General features: G+C 40.8%; 1 protein-coding gene across 4 annotated transcripts in view; it reads right to left on the reverse strand.

Annotated features, from left to right (window-relative positions):
- Positions 1-20,198, reverse strand: part of APP (amyloid beta precursor protein) — a 313,107-nt gene that overhangs the window by 53,207 nt on the left and 239,702 nt on the right. For all 4 annotated transcript variants that reach the window (XM_089773561.1, XM_089773560.1, XM_089773555.1 and 1 more), the window contains 2 exons: positions 6,057-6,185; positions 4,721-4,820 (listed from right to left, as the gene is read on the reverse strand). In XM_089773561.1, the coding sequence (XP_089629687.1) occupies positions 4,721-4,820; positions 6,057-6,185 (229 nt within the window). The remainder of the gene's footprint in view (positions 1-4,720; positions 4,821-6,056; positions 6,186-20,198) is intronic.

Consider the following 20,198-nt stretch of genomic DNA (forward strand, 5'->3'; position numbering starts at 1 on the left):
GTGTACAACAAGCCTGCAGGTTTGTTTTTAACTATACTTACCCAATATAAGAGCTGGGCAACAGGTCCTCTTATGTATTAAGCAGCACAATGAAGGTTAGGAAATCAGAACTTTGAAGAAGTGTGATTTAAAGTTAAGAAGAGTTTTTGATGCTGTGACACACTCCACTGTTTCACACTGATTTATAAAGTTCATTTGCTGATTGTTATAACTGGAGCTTGGAAGAGTTTGACTGCATAAAACAGGATTTCTTGACTGCTCAACATTCATGCCCATAGATACTGAGAGAAATAGGGTCTCTTGGAAAAGAGACGACTAAGGGACGATATGATAGAGGTCTATAAAATCATGACTAGTGAAAAAAGTGAATTAAGAAGAATTATTTACTCCTTTCCATAACACATGTACTAGGGGTCACCAAATGAAATGAACAGGCAGCAGCTCGGAGTGGCAGGGAGCTCCTCGGGAGTGGAGCCAGAGTCCATGGCTGCTGGCCCCACCCCCTGGAGACTACAGAATAGTCGAGTAACCTATAAGAATTCATGAGGTTAATTGACTATTCAATTAACCAATATTTATCATCCCTATCCCGATGTCCAGTAGTTACAGCAGGGGATTGAGTCATGACAGTTGGGTTACATTCCTGTCACTGCCATTCTATACACAATTTTGAGCAAATAATCTACACACCTCAATGGCTAAATGGAGATAGGTGAAGTCCTTTCTACTTTGGGCTCAACAAAACAAATGAGGTACTGTTTATCGAATATCCACTATATAGAAGACAGTTCTGCTTTGCCAGAGTCTTAAGTTGTCCAAAAAAAAAAAAAAGAGTAATCATATAAGAGCCTTTCATAGAGGAGGTCAGTACTGCCTCCCCTTCCCACACAGCAAGCAGGAAACTCCTGAGAGAAGCTCCAAAGCAGAGGGCAGAAGCAGAATGGCAGTGAGAGGATACAGCTGAACTGTAGCTGCTCGGCTGTATACTTTACAGGGAATGTAGGGGAGCTGATGAGGAATGCCAGCCCATCCTATTTCTAAACCCCCACAAAGAGAAGTTGCTTTTCCAGAAAATCCTGCAAGTAGTGGATAAAGTAGGTAATCAAACAACATCATAAAGGAGCACTGCGCAACTTTAAACAATTTAAAGTATGTGCTCTCATAGATAAGCAATGGATCAATGACACAATATTAACTGGGACAACACTAAAGTGAGGAGTTACTGTCTCAGGAATGAACTCAAACTTCTACTTACCTGTAACTGAAAGTTCTTCAAGATGTGTGGTCACTATCTATATTTCACCATGAGTTACACCTGGAGTTGAATAATTTGCAAGTATGGTGGGTACATGTACCTGATTCACTACTTCCACCCAAGGTGATAAAAGGTAGGGCAGACCAATCACATCTCCAGTTCCTTCTCCCTGTGACCATGACAGATCAGAAGTAGAGGGAAAAGGAGGATGGGCAGTGGAATACAGACTGGGACCACACATCTCAAAGATCCTCCAATTACAGGTGAGTAACCTCTTCTTGGAGTGATGATCACCATAGCATTTCTGTGGGGGACTGACAAGCAGTACTTAAGTAGGAGGGTGAAAGGACGAAGACAGAAAGGCTGTGTGGAGAACTGATGTGACAAAGGCGGCATCTGCCACTGGGTCCCACACCAGGGTGGAGTGTATTGCAAATGTGTGAATGACACGACACATGACTGTTCTACATATGTCTAGAAGAGAAGATGTGGGCATTGCTTGAATGCTAGAGGAGAGAACCCATGTTTTGGAGGGGGGGAGAGTTAGGTTTGACAGTTTGTAGGAGAGTTTAATGCAGCTGGATATCCATTTGGAAATTGGATGACAGTAGTATATCCCCGATTCTCCCCGCCACTGCAATAAACAGTCTTGGGGACTTCCTGACTTTTTCTGTTTTCTGCAGGTAAAAGGCCAAGGCTCATTGAACATCAAGGAAATAGAGTCTACATTTTTCTGTAAACATGTGCAGTTGCAGGAAGAAAACAGGTGAGTGAACTGATTGGTCACGATGAAAATGCAAGACTACCTTTGGTAAAAATGTTGGGTGTATGCATAAGGAAATCTTATCCTTCTGAAACTCTATAAATTGTGGGTCTGCCATCATAGCTCTGAGTTCACCAACCCATCTAATTGAAGTGATGGCTACAAGGATGGGAGGACAAGGAACAGGCTTGAAGGAGATTTTGTCAATTCCAAGTTACCAGATCACATTAGGATTGTGATGTTTTGGAGAGGTGGGAAGGTTCTTAAGAGGTCTGTCCAAAATCTAGCTGTTAGCAGGTATGAAAAAATGGATTAACCCTCCATAAGAGGATGGAACATGCTAATTGCTGCAAGGTGGACCAGCAAGGAGCTAAGGCAAGACCCAATCTTCAAAGACAGAATGTAGGGATACAGGAAATCTCTGCAGCTTTTGGCCCTGCTCAAGAGGAAGAGCGTTTCCATTTAGCCTAGTAACATTACCTAGTGGAGTCTTTCCTGTTTAGAGAGGATGTCCTGAAGAGGAACATGCCTATTCTAGGATGGTGCCCAAACAAACACCGTATTTGGAGGTAGAGTGGTCACGAATTTGAATGCTTGATCTGGCTGTTGCACTGGGTCAGAAGGTTGGGGAAATTCAGGATGATAATTGGCAGATGGAATGTACCGCAGGTTGGGGAACCTGAACTGTCTGAGCCAGAAGAGGGAGGGAGATTAGTATGACTGTTGCTTTGTCATCATCAGATTTTATGTAGCATCTGAGAGATAAACAATAGTGGGGGGAAGGCATAGTTGAGCTGGTCTGATAGGAGAGGAGAGAATCTCCCTGAGAGTGATAACTAAGGGCTTCCTAGAAAAAGATGTGGCACACTTGTTATTGGCCTGAAAGGGAATACGTCTCTGGTGGGAGCTCCCTACTGAGTGAAGCTACAGTATAGTACTTGTCGTGAAGTTCCTACTCATAGTCAAGTGCCACGGGCCTGCTGAGTGAGTCCACAAGTATAGTCTATGCCCCTGGAAGGCAGGCTGGGGATAGGGTGATCTGGTTGCTGATGTAGCAATTCCAGATTGATTGCTTCTGCACACAGGATTGGGAACTTCGCTCCTCCCTCTCATTTGTTGATGCAGAACATGGTAATGGTGTTGTCTAACATCATCAGGACATGATGGCAGGGAATGAGTAGAAGAAAGTACTTGATGCCTTCCTCGCTGCTCATGGAGGACTTAGATGTTTGGCTCCTCTTGGCCATGGTATTTAAAAGCTTTAAAATAGCATAATCTAGACTGCTGGATTCAGATCTTTTACTCACACTCTCTGCTCCTCATTACCTTAAAATCTCCTTTCTTTGAATTTGCAACACAGAGATCTAGATTTTCAAAACAGTTATTTTATTTTTTGCACTTCAAGCTCTGTATACACCTGAATCAGCCTCTACAGTGGTATGATTCATTGCCACTCTCAAATTCCCATGTTGTATCAATGAGGGCTGAAATTTAACTGGAGAAATGCCACCCGGGAAACATTTTACTAATCAGTGGAAGAAAGGATGCCTGAGTCTTGCAGGTTTAAATTTTGCTTGGGGTCTTCTCAAGACACCTGAATTAGATGCATCATATTGAATTAAAAATCCAAAAAGAATAAACATGATTTGCTCTCTCTGTATTAACTTCCCAAATCTAGTGGTGACAAGAGTCAATAGATGTCCATGATTTCTTTTTCAGTATGTAGGCTCCAACTGTAAATTAATACACTGTCAGATAAAAATTGTGAAGATATCATCGCATATGTTCTGTGAGAATTAAAGTAGCCCTGTATAAAAAGATAGCCACTTCAAAGAAACACAATGTAGGATGGAAAGACCATTATACAAGCAAAATATGAATAATCTTTGTCCATTCTGTTCCTCGAGAAGATGACTCAGTTCAGAGTAGGGATGTTAAATATCAGTTAATTGAATAATCAAGCAACCCCATGAAATGTTAACGGTTAGTCGACTAGTTTATAGTCTGCGGGGGCGGCAGCCATTGTATCAGAGGCAGCAGCGTGGGGTGTCAGGTGGGAGCTATTCCACGATGGGAGCCAATTTAAAAACCAGCTCCCCTGGCAGACTGGCTGCCTGTTGCCCTGTGCTGCTGCTTCTGAGACAGAGGCAGCAGTGCGGAGTGGCAGCAGCCCCTGTCTGGAGGTGGGAGGTGGGTCTGACCTCCTGGACCCGGTGAGAGCCAGGACTGAGCTGGGCTGCCTGCCCGCCTGGCTCCTAATACACTTTCAATGCAGACCTACAGCAGGGGAAGATCTTGGACACGTTGCAAGCCAGGACTGAGCTGGGCTGCTGGCCAGCCTGCTAAAAAATGTACCTGCAGAGGGAGGGAAATGCGTGTAATCTATAGCATTTTAACCTATATGCTTTTGCTTACCGGTTAATCTATTGCATTAACCTATAAGCTTTTGCTTACCGCTTAATTGATTAATTAATTAATTGAGTTCATCAATCAAGATAAAAAGTACCTCCAATATTTTACACCTCCCTCCTGCATTTATAGTTTTAAACCACTGACAGATCTGTCTTCTTATGTTAGCTATTCTCATTATAGAGAATTGGGGCCATTGTATTTTAACTCTTTTTCTATTTTAACTTCAAGACCTAATTCTTTTGTAGATTGTTATGATGCTTCTACAATTAAAAAAAAACCATTTAACTTACCCACTTCATCTTGAATCTCCTCAGCAACTGCTGGTACATTGTAGAGAAGGGAAAGAGACTGATTCATGCGCTCATATATCACACGTAGGTGTGTCATAACCTACAAAAATAGAAAATCCATTTTGAGGGAAAAACATTAGCATTTTACCTACAGTCGTCATTGCAGATTTATATATTATACAGAGCATGACAATTTTCAGAGGAAGTAGGCATGCTTCATGGATTCTGCAATTCTCCAGTCATAAAATCTATTGCGCGGTTCAGCTGTCTCCTGCAGATGACACAGAAACAATCTTTCTGGCAACAGTTCTGCTTTCTGGCACCTTCTTGTGTCCCTGCATTCTAGTCTGCATCCTCTCCCAACCTCCTTGTACCCACTTGCAACATGAACCAGGACTGAATGAGAGAAGTCAGTAAAGGCGGTCAAATTTTTTTGGTTGAACCCGCTTTTGGACAGAAAATTGGATTTTTGACCAAACATTTTTTTCATGGAAAGTGCTTTCTGAGGAAAATTTTGATTTTTTTTAAAAAAGGTGAAAGTGCCAAAACCAAATGTTTTTGTTGAAAAGTCAAAATTATTCAATTGAGAAATGCAGCTGTGGTAGCTGTAGTTCTGTTACCTCATGTCCTCGTTCTCTATGAGCTGGGTTCCCAGCAGACTTCCTCTCCCATGATGCACTGTGGCCACTGGACTGCCATGAAGTACCATCTCCCATCACCAAGAGACTAGATTATGGCACATCATGAAACTCCCCCCAGGAGAGTGGGAACATAAGGCACTGAAACAACAACTCCTCCTCCCATGGCACTCCTATGGTAGTTCATAATTGGAATATTTTGGTGTTTAATTTTTCACCAAAACACTCTGCTGGGACAGAGTTTCCAATTATGTGGTGTTGGCCAAGGGACACTACAAATTACAGTACATTTTCAAGTTGAGCCACTGTTTCTACAAGTTTAATGGTCATCTTGAAATCTCCTACACCTCTCCTGGTTTCTTTTTCTTTGTGTAATCTGCAATGAAAACTGTCCCCAAACAAACATTCAGCAGACACAACATGCCATGAAATACAGTGATCGCAGCTGAAAACTGTGCTAGACACAAGCAAAGTGCATGATGCTTATTTATGAGCACCACAAAGTACCCTTACAAATGACTACAGAACTCCTGGTTAGAACCTTTTAAAACCTACAGTAATTAAAGTTGTAAAAGAGGGAGTCAAATGGTTAGCAGATCACATCATAGTGATCAGGACACAGACCTTACTCTTTATATTTGCTGATAGAAGATTTGCAGAAGTTCAAAATACCACTTGCTGTATTTACTGGTTATTACCTGAGACCTGATTTGGGCAGCTTTCTTAGGATCCACCATGCGGACATGTTCAAAGTGCTTGAGGGTATGCTGTCTGTCCTTCTGCTCTGCACGCACATACTTCTTCAGCATATTGAACACATGGCGAGGCTGGGGAGGAAAAGCAGGAGAAAATTCTGAATTCAACATGCTTTTCTGCTTATCTGCGCACTGGGATATCCTAGATCAGGGCACTTTTAAATCCTGAGACAAAGCACTAAAACAGTCACTCCATACAACCCACCTCCACTGAAAAAGGTGCAACTGCTGGGAAGAACATCCTTTGATCAATATATTACAGGTTATCTGGGCAATGGCTGCATTTAGACAGTGTAGGGGAGTCTTCACCTTCAACAGGTGAGAATTCTATGTGTAACACTTACCTCAAGGCCAGTGCCCACTGACTTGGGCTCAAAGGGGTCAGGCTGCAGGGCCATCTAACTATAGTACAGGCTTCTGGTCTTGGGCTACAGCCTGAACTCTGGGACTCTCTCATTTCTCAACATCCAAGAGCCTGGCCTTTAGCCTATAAGTCTACACTGCAATTAAACAACCACACAGCCTGAGCCCAAGTCAACTGGCACAGGCCAGCCATTGGTATTTCGTTGCAAGGTAAACATACCCCGTAACTGTTTTACTGTGGGTGTTATTTATAAGTAACCATCCTGAACTGTGTGTCAGGAACTGTTTAGTTCACATGCTAAACAAGGCTCACAGGAAACCAGGAGTTTACCTACTTCTACAGCTTCTCTAGGCCAGGCACATAGCAGCCACCAGGATGCTCTGCATTCCTTTACTTCCCTCTCACTGGCTCCGTACGTGCTACCTTCCCATCTCTCTCCATTTCAGGGTCTCCACGCAACTCTTCCCAGTCAGTCCCTTATGTCAAGGGGATTTGTGCCTGGATCACTGGCCCATCTCATGAGAAACATTCAGCATGTCCTTTCCCCACTCCTCTTGAAGCTCCCCATTCTCATCTTTCCCTCAGGTCAGGTTGTATATTCACCCCCCATTCTCCTTTCCCCCAATGCCCTCCCAATTCTCTTCCATTTACCTCTCATGACAGGGTCTCCATAGTCAGTCATTTCTATCCTTTCCTCCCTCCTGCACATCAGCCCCAGACCTCTGTCTCTTTCCTCCCCACCTCCAGTTGCCCATTTTCCTACCACCATCCTAGAGGAGTAGAGTAGGAGTAAATTGGAAATAGGATCAGAAGGTGTGAAGAATACTGGGCCAGGTACTCATTTATAGGGATGTGGCCTGCTAAAATTTACTGATGATCTGTATGGTGATGTACAATGTTCAAAAGAGTTAAGAATCACTTTTAGTTTTCAAAAATCTTTAAAAATGAATACGAAAGAAAAAAGCTCTTCTAAGGAAATTTTTAGATGCAAGACTGTTTCCAAAGTCAAATGAAAAGCTTTATTGGCTTTAAGACTGAAATTCAATAGTGATACAAAATCTTGGAATGAAACTTACCAGCAGATTCCTACTTCAGACAAAGTCCCAAAAAATAAATATCCTTATGAGAACTGTACTAAGGACGTGAACTGAAACATTAACTGTCAAAGGATTACAGAAACAGAGCCTAGAGATGTGAAGGAAGCAGAGGGGGACTTAAAACAATGGTAAAACTTCAAAGAAAGGAAGTGAGATTATCTTTGCTGACATTTCAGTCCTCTTTGCCTCAAGAAGTGTATATGTAATAGGTTAGGGTAGATTAAGAAGACAAACAGATTAATTTCTTTTTCTAGAAGGGACTCTCCATTTAACTTTCATGTTTAATGCCACAGGACAAATTTCTTGTTTTCCTTCAACATGCTTTTGTCTACTGTGACGGTCAGGTCTAGGAAAATTTATGACAGCTGGGACAAATATACTAAGAGAGGTCTTATTATTCCTGCAATAAACTTGGAAATCCATTTTAAGGGCCACTTATTCTGCTAGTCCCATTGGAATAACATGGCAACATATTTCAAGTATGAATATTTTTTTTAAAAAGGAGAAAGGCTCAAAACTTATCACTAATACATGACAGATAAGTCATGAACCACAATAGGACCCTTGCCAACAGATGACTCTTGGACATTTGTGCATACAACTTAATTAAAACAAAGACATCAAAGAAACATCCAATGTACAGGTTTTTATACAGTAGTGGCACTTTAGTTTCTTTCCAATGGCGGGAGAAAAATACTTCTCATTCTCACTCTCACATACACATGTGTACAACAAGCCTGCAGGTTTGTTTTTAACTATACTTACCCAAGATAAGAGCTGGGCAACAGGTCCTCTTATGTATTAAGCAGCACAATGAAGGTTAGGAAATCAGAACTTTGAAGAAGTGTGATTTAAAGTTAAGAAGAGTTTTTGATGCTGTGACACACTCCACTGTTTCACACTGATTTATAAAGTTCATTTGCTGATTGTTATAACTGGAGCTTGAAAGAGTTTGACTGCATAAAACAGGATTTCTTGACTGCTCAACATTCATGCCCATAGATACTGAGAGAAATAGGGTCTCTTGGAAAAGAGACGACTAAGGGACGATATGATAGAGGTCTATAAAATCATGACTAGTGAAAAAAGTGAATTAAGAAGAATTATTTACTCCTTTCCATAACACATGTACTAGGGGTCACCAAATGAAATTAATAGGCAGCAGCTCGGAGTGGCAGGGAGCTCCTCTGGCTGCTGGCCCCACCCCCTGGAGACTACAGAATAGTCGAGTAACCTATAAGAATTCATGAGGTTAATTGACTATTCAATTAACCAATATTTATCATCCCTATCTCGATGTCCAGTAGTTACAGCAGGGGATTGAGTCAGGACTGTTGTGTTACATTCCTGTCACTGCCATTCTATGTACAATTTTGAGCAAATAATGTACACACCTCAATGGCTAAATGGAGATAGGTGAAGACCTTTCTACTTTGGGCTCAACAAAACAAATGAGGTACTGTTTATTGAACATCCAATATATAGAAGACAGTTCTGCTTTGCCAGAGTCTTAAGTTGTCCAAAAAAAAAAGAGTAATCATACAAGCGCCTTTAACAGAGGAGGTCAGTACTGCCTCCCCTTCCCAGTCTGATGCCAGCCTAATAATGTAATAAACTTAACGCTAGACAAAGCTGCCAAATTCAGTAAGAGCAATAAGAGCTCAGTACAAGTTAAACCTCTCCAGTCTGGCACTCTCAGGACCTGACTGGTGCTGCAGTAGACAATTTGCTGAACCATGGGAGGTCAATATTGTCTTGCAGCATTACCAACACTTTCATTGCTTAGTGGGCTGTTAAAGAACATTTAGAGTAAATTAGAGAAAACAACAGCACAGAACACTGAGAGCTAGGCCTGCTGGCTGTAAACAAACTTTATGGGACCAAGGGAAACTTGCCCATACCCATGAGAAGTGGAAATGATCTTATTTATAAATGATCTGTAGAAAGGGGTAAATAGTGAGGTGCCCAAATTTGCCCAAATTTGATACCAAACTGGTCAAGATAGTTAAGACCAAAGCAGACTGTGAAGAGCTTCAAAAAGATCTCATCAAACTAAGTGACTGGGCAACAAAATGGCAAAAAAAATGTAATGTTGATAAATGTAAAAGTATGCACATTGGAAGAAATAATCCCAACTATGTGTATGATATATATAATGGGGACTAATTTAGCTACAACTACTCAGGAGAGAGATCTTTGGAGTCATTGTGGATAGTTCCCTGAAAACATCCACTCAGTGTGCAGCGGCAGTCAAAAAAGCAAATAGAATATTAGGAATCATTAAAAAAGGGATAGAGAATAAGACAGAAAAAATCTTAATGCCTCTATATAAAACCATGGTACGCCCACATCTTGAATCCTGTGTACAGATGTGGTCACCTCATCTCAAAAAAGATATATTGGCATTGGAAAAGGTTCAGAAAAGGGCAACAAAAATGATTAGGGATTTGGAACGGGTTCCATATGAAGAAAGATTAAAAAGACTGGGACTTTCCAGTTTAGAAAAGAGGCGACTAGGGAGGTATATGATAGAGGTCTATAAAGTCATGACTGGTGTGGAAGAATTGAATAAGGAAAAGTTATTTGCTTATTCCTACAATATATGGGGTCACTAAATGAAATTAAAGGGCAGCAGGTTTAAAACAAACAGGTTTAAAACAAACCTTGCCAGAGGATGTGGTGAAGACTAGAATCTTAACAGAGTTCAAGGAAGAACTAGATATATTCATGGAGGTTAGGTCCATAAATGGCTATTAGGATGGATAGCAATGGTGTCCCTAGCCTCTGTTTCTCTGGAGGTAGGTGATGGGAGGGATCACGTGATGGTTACCTGTTGTGTTTCTTCCCTCTGGGGCATCTGGTATTGGCCACCGTTGGCAGATAGGATACTGGGCTGGATGGACCCTTGGTCTGACCCAGGATGGCCGTTCTTATGTTGAAATCTAGCTAACTAAAATCATGCCGGACTACAGCTGTTTCTGGACCAGAGTGTGCTGGACTAGAGAGGTTCAACCTGTAGTAGTTTTGGTTTTTTGTGCATGGCTGGGACTATACATACCCTTTATGTTTTATACACACAATTTTGGTAATGGAAAACTTTTTAAGAATGATAATGGAAAACGAATATAAAAGAATAAGTGCTGGTGCTGAAGATGTACATATAGAAGAACTGGGCAGTAATACCTGTCACTTGATTATTTAACTACTCAAAAGTTTAGCTCTACATTATTGATAGCACGATAGTAACTTGGGCCCTGACTCATCATGTTAGGAACTGGGCAAAGACAGTAAAAGACAGCTCCCGCCCCCAAAGAGTTTATAATTAAAGTTTCTGTAAATGGATGCACCAAGCAAGAGGATGCTGAGGAGGTAGAGAATGAGGTGATGGAAAAACGAGTATGTGTTAAGGCTAGGTCTACACTGGCAGAGAAAATTGATGCAAGATATGCAACTCCGGCTATGTCAACTGTGAAGCTGGAGTCGACATCCCTTGCACTGATTTTCTGGTGCAGCCCCAAGGTGGGAGGTTAATGGGAGAAATTCTCCTGCCAACTTCCTTTTCTCCAAGTACTAGCACCTATGGGGGGGGCAACCTCAGCATTTGATTTAGTGGGTTTGATTTAGTGGGTTTATTTGACCCAGCAATCCTCCGGTAAGTGGAGACATGGCCTTAGCAAAATGAACATTAGTTATAGTTCATTTTTTGCCTGTTTTAAGCAAATAGCATCTTGTAGAAATTTTAGAAGAGTTGCGTAGGGATCTGAGGGTACGTCTACACTTGCTCCCTAGTTCAAACTAGGGATGCAAATGTAGGCGACCGAAATTGCAAATGAAGAGAGGATTTAAATATCCCACGCTTCATTAGCATGATTTCGCTGGCGTGTTACTCCACTCAACAGCTGTTTCAAAAGTGAAAGTGCGTGCCAGGACACGTTAGTTTGAACCAACCCCCTTGGTTCAAACTAATGTTACTCCTCATTTTTACTCTGGCGCATACTTTCACTTTCGAAACGCTAGATCATGCTAATGAAGAGATCATGCGAATATTTAAATCCCCACTTCATTAACAATTTTGGTCGCCTATATTTGCATCCCTAGTTTGAATTAGGGAGAAAGTGTAGACATACCCCGAGGGATTAAAGAAAAGATATTATATCCATTCTACGAGAACTAAATTTTCAGCATGGGCCAAACATTTTGCAATCCGATCACATGCAGAACTCGCATTCTCTTCACTAAGAATTACTCACTTTGTGGAATGCAGGATCAGTCTCTACAGCTGGAACAATTATTATAATTTTGGGGCTTGGATTACTACAACTGGAGGTGGAGGAGAAGCGAGAGAGGACCTTCAGATTAAAGCATAAATGAAAATTTTGTCATTTAAAACTCAAACTTTGATCTCCTCTGCATCAGATGAATACATTATTGCTAAACTACTCACCAACACTGCTTGTCTTATTTAATATTTAATTTACAAGGTTGACAATTATTGAAAAAATTATCAACTGAAAAAATCGGCTTCATATTTTTCATGTTTTTCTTTTTAGATATTTGTTACTACTCGACTAAGTTAAAAAAAAACCAACACAGCTGGAGGACAGATAAAAAACTACTTACAGACGCCAGCAGGGGCTGCCTGAACCCTACAGAATAATTCTCATTACAGTCCAGTGAGAATAATTGACAAAATCTTATTTTTTAATAGTCTCACTTAATTGTATCAGAGAGCAAACTGTGTTGTGCAGGGTGGATTACATTTAAATTAAATTGATTTAAATTATGATTTAAATAACTAACCAGGAAGACTTGATTTAATCGTGGTTTTCTACATAAAAGTGCATTCTTGTTGGTTGTCAAACTTTATCCATATTTTCTCTACAACTCAGAGATAAATTTAGGTTTCATCTTTAGGAGGTACACTATACACTTTTAAGTAGTGATTTATTTTGAAAACTTTTCAGATTAGTTGTACAGCAATATCAGAAAATGAATGATTGTTTGATTATTTCATTTACCAAAGGTAATTGAAGCAGATATTTATAAAGTCATTCGGAAGTGAACTATTTCCAATTCAAAAGGTTAAGCATTAATATTTGGAGGATTTTTTTTGCCATGCTGCATTAGGAAGAAAACATCATCAGACAGACATTTGAATTGCTTTGTTTAACTAACATAACATTATCTATTCTGGATTATTTTCTTAAACAGCAAATCTCTCTCTCTCTCTTTTATATATATAAAAAGTTTCCTACGAGACAACAGAGTGATGTCATCATGTCACAGTGTCCACAGGCTTGGGCGGAGGGGGGGGGAGGGGAGAGGGTGTCATCAGCAGATAAAGCCCGGTCCTCAGCCCTGCTCCTTCTGCCCGAGACCCCGTCCCTGGTACTAATCCTCACTCAGCCCAGCCCTCTCTGGCAGCCTCATGGAGACCCAGGGATGGCATACCATGGCCTCAACCTTTCCCGGGGGCAGAGCCGGGGCTGGAGGGGGACAAGGGGTAGGGTTAGGCCTTGGTGGGGAGAAGGGGTGGGGAGAAAGAGCTGGGGCTGCCAAGGCCACAGCCCTCTCTGGTGGCCAGGGGAAGAGCCGGGGTTGCCTACCCTAAGAGAGAGGATGGGGTGGCGAGCACAGAGAGCGGCGGGGGGGCACAACACCCTTGTAATATTTTAGCAAAACAAGCATTTTTTAAAATGTAATTAAACATTCAAGTTTTTTTAATCAAGTTTATTTCTGTTAAAATAGTTTCCAACTAAAATGGTCATATGAAATTATTTAAAAAAAGAAAATTAAATGGACTATGCCAGCTAGGTCAACATGAGAAACGTAAAATATTGTCTTCTATTCATTAAACTTTTTGCAACTTTGCACTTTTAAAGAGGGATAAGGGATTGACTCTCTACACAAATCTGTAGAGGGACAATAAGATTGAGGTCTGTTATTTCTCACCTTTCTATATATTTACTTATTTAAAAACATATTTGCCGTTAACAAGCATGCTCGCTCTGGAGACACAAGTGGACTATTATATACCTTACACTCTGTCACATTTACTCTTTGGTAAGTTCTAAGATAAGTTTCTTTTTTAAATTCATTCTGCTAGCACCAAAATACAGGGGAAACCCCTGGCCTCACTGGCTGCAGGGGAGCCCTGTCAGGGTGGCAGCTGGGAAGCTGGGGCCAGGAAGCAGCAGCAGGGAGCCCTGGCCAGATGGAAAGGTACAATCCCAGTGGCAGGGAGGGCCAGCAGTTGGGAGCCCTACCAGATGGAGTGGAGCCGGCAGGGGAGCTTTGACTTCCACAGTCCATCAAACTCCCTGGGTTCCAAGGGTGCTGGACCAGAGAGGTCCAACTCGTACAATGTAACAACTGCAAATTTATCACAGGTCAGTCAAAGTTATTTGTTAGTTATTACAGACTTAGTTTGTAGAATTCTGCGTGGGAAGTAGGAAACTCTGATGACAATTTAGCAGATGGCATCTGTTCCTCCCTATTTCGGAGTTATGGGAGATGTGCTATTGCCAGTGTTGTCATTTGGACAAGAAACAAAATAAAAAAAGTTTCCTGACCATAAACAACCTACGAGTATCCATAGACAACTTTTTTCCCCCAAGAGTGAAGTGTTAACTCTATTGTCTTGGACGAATTCCTAACTCAGAAAATTAGAATCTGTCTAAAATCCCTGCTGTAATTTTACTTGTTCACATTTTTCTTGATATCTGCCTGATGCACAATAACCTCTGAAATTTCACTACAGAAATGGCTGCATTTCAATGGTGGAAGAAGTGATCCTTACATCTAAGGTTGGAAAAGCACTTTCAGACCATTCTTGATGAAACAGCTTTATAAATGTTAGATATTATAAGAGAGCACTCACCCCCATAAAGTGCATTCACAGTCATTTATGAAGTATTTCATGAAGAAAGCTACAAAGCAGAGTCTAATAGAAGCTGTTCCTATAACATCCTTAATAAAAAAGTTATTTCTCTCCATTTTTAACTTATCTGTGCCATACTAGGCATGCTTGTAATTTGATATTTTTCTAGTTAAGTGTTGACAGTCCCTTGACTTTTGTCTATAAAGGGAATTCTATTAATTTATGTTCTGAGGTTTAGTTCCTCTTTGACTCTCACACTTATTCCAACTTTCAGCTTTAGCACCCAAAGGATTCCCTTATAATGGAGGCCCGTGGAAATGATTAACTAGTAGAAGTATGGCTTTATTTATTCCCACCAAGTTAGCACATTGAAAACTATATTTTCTTCTCAAGAGGCAATTGCAATGAAAAGTGTCTCTCTAGTCTCTGTCTTGACCCAGAAAAGAGAAAGCAGAAATTTCAGCTCCAATACAACAGTTTCAAGTAGGCGAGAAATATTATACAACTCAAACACATTATTTTCCTACGCTATTGAACCACTATTTCAATCTCAGCGACTCATATATAGTTTGTTTTGAAACAGCAATTTTATTGTATCCATGGAAAATGGAATTTTACCAAATTAAGTCTAGAATGATACACACCACAAGCTGACTACCACTTCGCTAGACAAGACTACTGACCACTGAAAAACAGCAACAACAAAAACCCCATTAAAAATAATTCTGTGTATTTGAAAAACAGCTTCTAGGAAAACTTGTATGCAAAATTCTGAGTAGTCTTTTAACTTTCATCAAACATTTTTCTCACACTTGAAAACAAGAGGCATGCCCCAGCAATTACTTTTTATTAGCCTATAAGAAGGATTAACTTACTGGATTTTGTCAAAACACTGTAAAGTTCACAGGACCGGTTTGGGGTAGAAAAATAGGATTATGGTGGGAGTGTTCAAGAAAGACTCATTGAAAGGTGAGCTACAAATATTTGAAGTGATTTTCATGCTGAAAGAGAATTTCAAACATAACTAAAACCTGGATTCAGTTTCCTTTCACATGTTTTAATGAGGCTTCCATCTGTCACTCACTAGTTTAAAAAAATTATTTAAGCTACACAGGCAAAATGCCACCATTTATATCCAACCTTCTGAGCTTTACAACTCCCTTGACTTTGGAGGGAAGAATTAAATGGGACCAAGACTTGCATTAACTGTGGTTTTTCTTTTCAGAACCATAACTTACTAGAGGTTTTACAAAATTAAAAACGTGCAAATTTAGATTTTACTTGAGATTGTGAAGGAACAAAGCCAGAAATATTGATCATTCAAACTTCCCTTTAAAATTTGGATTTTAGATAAAAATGGGACCTGGTAAAGTTACATAAACCCTGCCACATGGCTAGACTTGCCTCCAATTCATTTCAACAGTAATTTGAGTATAGAAAAATCTTTTCCTGCTGGCAAAACTGAGGATTATGACTACACTACCTATCAAGCAAACCATCTAGGAAGCAAAGGAGTCTGCTTTTATTCACACAATATCATTTTCAATAGCAGCTGGATAAAATGATGCTCTCTTAAAGTTTAACCCAGTTTAAAAGAAAAGCTGAAATCTACCTCTCGTTGCACAAATCCCATAATTGGACTTTGTACAGAAAAAAATCACAACTCTGGGTTTAGGCAAGTGGGTCTATAAACTGAAATAGTGGCTGCTGTCCCTCTTTCCTGATTCCAGGTATTTTGATAACTGGGTCAGTGCAACTGCAGATACAAAAGACTCTCCCCACAGTAGCTTAATTGGGTTCAGGAAAGACCTGCACTGGTCAGGGACAAGAGGCTCCTTGAATATCACCTTCACATGTCCTTTTTTCTCAATGTGATGGTGAAAATCGTTACTTCGTTGGGCAGCGGATACTACCGCCTTCTGCAAGCAAGCTGTAATTTTAAAATCACAAACTAATGTATTTCTAAAGCAAATGAATAAAAACAACATGGGATCTGAAACTCAGTTAGAAATTCAGGACTCTCTCTCATTGTAGGGATTTAATAGTGTAGTCGATTAACCAATAAGCAAAAGCTTATAGGTTAATGCTATAGACAACATGCATTCCCCCCCTCCCTCCCAGCCAGTAAATTTTTTAGCAGGCTGGTCAGCAGCCTGGCCCAGTCCTGGCTTGCACCGGGTCTGGAACCTAACCCTGCTCAAGCTCTACATTTAAAGTGCACTAGGAGCCAGGTAGGTGGGCAGCCCAGCTCAGTTCCAGCTCATGCTGAGTCCGGGAGCTCAGATCTGTATTAGAGGCAGCAGCACAGGTGACAGGCAGCTGGTCTTTGAGGGGAGCTGGTTTTTAAACTGGCTCTCCTCACGAACCTGCTCCCACCTGGCACCCTACTGCTGCCTCTGATACAGAGACAGCAGCGCAGAGTGGCAGGGGGCTCCTCAGGCGTGAGACTGGAATGCACTGGCTGCCAGTTGCGCCCCCCAGGGAACTACAGAATAGTCGAGTAACCAATAAAAATAAGGCAGTGGGAAAATGAGCCTCTGAACTTTTTCTTTATACTTCCTATCTTACACCATCGTGAACTTGAGGGAGAAAAACAAGTTTTTACATAGGAAGTAAAACGTAACTGTGCAGATCAAATGGAGAAGGGAAGGATGAAAAAGAGGCAAAGCTAATTACACTCGATGTGCATGTAAAAAAATAAAATGTGAACAAATATTTGAGCTAACCTTCTCAGAAAAAATTAGGACTATGTATTTTCCTGTTATTTTGTATTTGTCATGTGAAGAACAAAATTACTGTTTATCTAAGTTGTAGTTACACATTACCACCACCTGCCATTAATCCTCCTTTCTGCAGTAATACCAGTGAGCAGTACAATATTCTGATATTGGAGACAGAACAGCTGCGTTCCAATTTCAAAGGCAACAAAGTACAGAGCAGCTCAGTTGCACAAAGAACTGGAGCTCTGAGGTTTTGGACAGCCTGCATGATGTTGCTTTCAGGGGCATTATCTTTCTCAATTTTCTGCTTAGTTATGTTCTTAAATAGGCCTTGAGCTATTGTGACTCCATTTTGTACATCATCTGTTTTCTTGAATATTGGATCACCATGTAGAATGGCTACATCGCAGTGATTGCATGGTGGTGCAGAGTTTACTTCAAAAATATTGCAGGTATACAAATTTGCCCTGCCAAAATATCCAATTCCTGAGCTGTGATGTGCAAGAAGCCAATAACAGTTACGGTGCCAGTGACCAAGGATGAAGACAGCATGGAACATGTCTGTCTGGGGTATATGCCTGTGTGCAGTAAAACTGTACTGTGCTTGGCTGACAGCACCTAAAACTGTTCTCTCCTATTTTACAATCTTTTTACTTCTTTCTATTTTTAATTTTTACCGTCTTCCCTCTGGTCTGGGTGTTGTCACTCTTTTCCTTATTTAGCCTTGTGCTGTGAATGACTAATGGCTCTGCCTCACTAGGTGTTTATCTGTAGTAATGCAGGACCCCTCCATTATTAATGGTATGCTGTGAGGTATGAAACTAGGAATATCCGCATTTTACATAAGGGGGGGAGACTGAGGCATAGGGAGATTGACTTTCTCTGGGTCACATAGGAAGACTGTGGGAAAACCAGGAGCTGAAGCCAGATCTGCTTAATCCCAGTTCACTGTCCTTCCCCCCCACTTGATGATCTTCTCTTTGAAAGTATTTTTGCAGTGAAAACAGTATGTGTGATATTATATAAAAGAAAAATGGACAACAGTAATGCTTGTGACTCTTCCATCTCAGAATCTTTACCCTGCAAAGAAAAACCTCAAACCAGCTTTATTACACATCTGAATTTGCTCCTCTCTCAAGGCAGTGATGGGCTGTTAGTATCTTAATAGTAAGCATTCACAAAAAGCTCAACCCTCTTAAGCCTCTGCATGAGGAATGAACATTCCTCTGTGGAGGAACTGCAATGGAACACAGCCATTTGTTTTTCCAATTTAAACACAAATGCTCTCTCATGGCTTCACTCAGCACAACTGGCTACTCTCTTGGCAAACTTATGAAGCTGCTGGAAATGCTGACACTTTATTCCTGTCGTGAGTATATTAACAAAATAGCACAGTGCTTGACTTATCGTTCAATGGTGGCATCAGAGTGGAATTCCCTCTAGGCAAGGGTTGTTTAGCAGCAAAGAAAGAAGGTTTGATTCCCTTAGGCCTTAACTCCTTTCAATTTTCTAGTGACAGAGCCCCCTAGGAGCACATTCTGTCTCATCATTCCACCCAGCCGTGTCCTAAGGATAGAGATGAGATTGAGTCCAGAGATTTGCACAGCCCTACCTGAGTTTTCCTCTTTTCCCTTGGGGTGTGAGCTTGAGGGAGAAAAACAAGTTTTTACATAGGAAGTAAAACGTAACTGTGCAGATCAAATGGAGAAGGGAGGGATGAAAAAGAGGCAAAGCTAATTACACTCGATGTGCATGTAAAAAAATAAAATGTGAACAAATATTTGAGCTAACCTTCTCAGAAAAAATTAGGACTATGTATTTTCCTGTTATTTTGTATTTGTCATGTGAAGAACAAAATTACTGTTTATCTAAGTTGTAGTTACACATTACCACCACCTGCCATTAATCCTCCTTTCTGCAGTAATACCAGTGAGCAGTACAATATTCTGATATTGGAGACAGAACAGCTGCGTTCCAATTTCAAAGGCAACAAAGTACAGAGCAGCTCAGTTGCACAAAGAACTGGAGCTCTGAGGTTTTGGACAGCCTGCATGATGTTGCTTTCAGGGGCATTATCTTTCTCAATTTTCTGCTTAGTTATGTTCTTAAATAGGCCTTGAGCTATTGTGACTCCATTTTGTACATCATCTGTTTTCTTGAATATTGGATCACCATGTAGAATGGCTACATCGCAGTGATTGCATGGTGGTGCAGAGTTTACTTCAAAAATATTGCAGGTATACAAATTTGCCCTGCCAAAATATCCAATTCCTGAGCTGTGATGTGCAAGAAGCCAATAACAGTTACGGTGCCAGTGACCAAGGATGAAGACAGCATGGAACATGTCTGTCTGGGGTATATGCCTGTGTGCAGTAAAACTGTACTGTGCTTGGCTGACAGCACCTAAAACTGTTCTCTCCTATTTTACAATCTTTTTACTTCTTTCTATTTTTAATTTTTACCGTCTTCCCTCTGGTCTGGGTGTTGTCACTCTTTTCCTTATTTAGCCTTGTGCTGTGAATGACTAATGGCTCTGCCTCACTAGGTGTTTATCTGTAGTAATGCAGGACCCCTCCATTATTAATGGTATGCTGTGAGGTATGAAACTAGGAATATCCGCATTTTACATAAGGGGGGGAGACTGAGGCATAGGGAGATTGACTTTCTCTGGGTCACATAGGAAGACTGTGGGAAAACCAGGAGCTGAAGCCAGATCTGCTTAATCCCAGTTCACTGTCCTTCCCCCCCACTTGATGATCTTCTCTTTGAAAGTATTTTTGCAGTGAAAACAGTATGTGTGATATTATATAAAAGAAAAATGGACAACAGTAATGCTTGTGACTCTTCCATCTCAGAATCTTTACCCTGCAAAGAAAAACCTCAAACCAGCTTTATTACACATCTGAATTTGCTCCTCTCTCAAGGCAGTGATGGGCTGTTAGTATCTTAATAGTAAGCATTCACAAAAAGCTCAACCCTCTTAAGCCTCTGCATGAGGAATGAACATTCCTCTGTGGAGGAACT

Source organism: Pelodiscus sinensis, chromosome 1, assembly GCF_052426305.1.
Source record: "Pelodiscus sinensis isolate ZL-2025 chromosome 1, ASM5242630v1, whole genome shotgun sequence".
Taxonomy (NCBI): Eukaryota; Metazoa; Chordata; order Testudines; family Trionychidae; genus Pelodiscus; species Pelodiscus sinensis.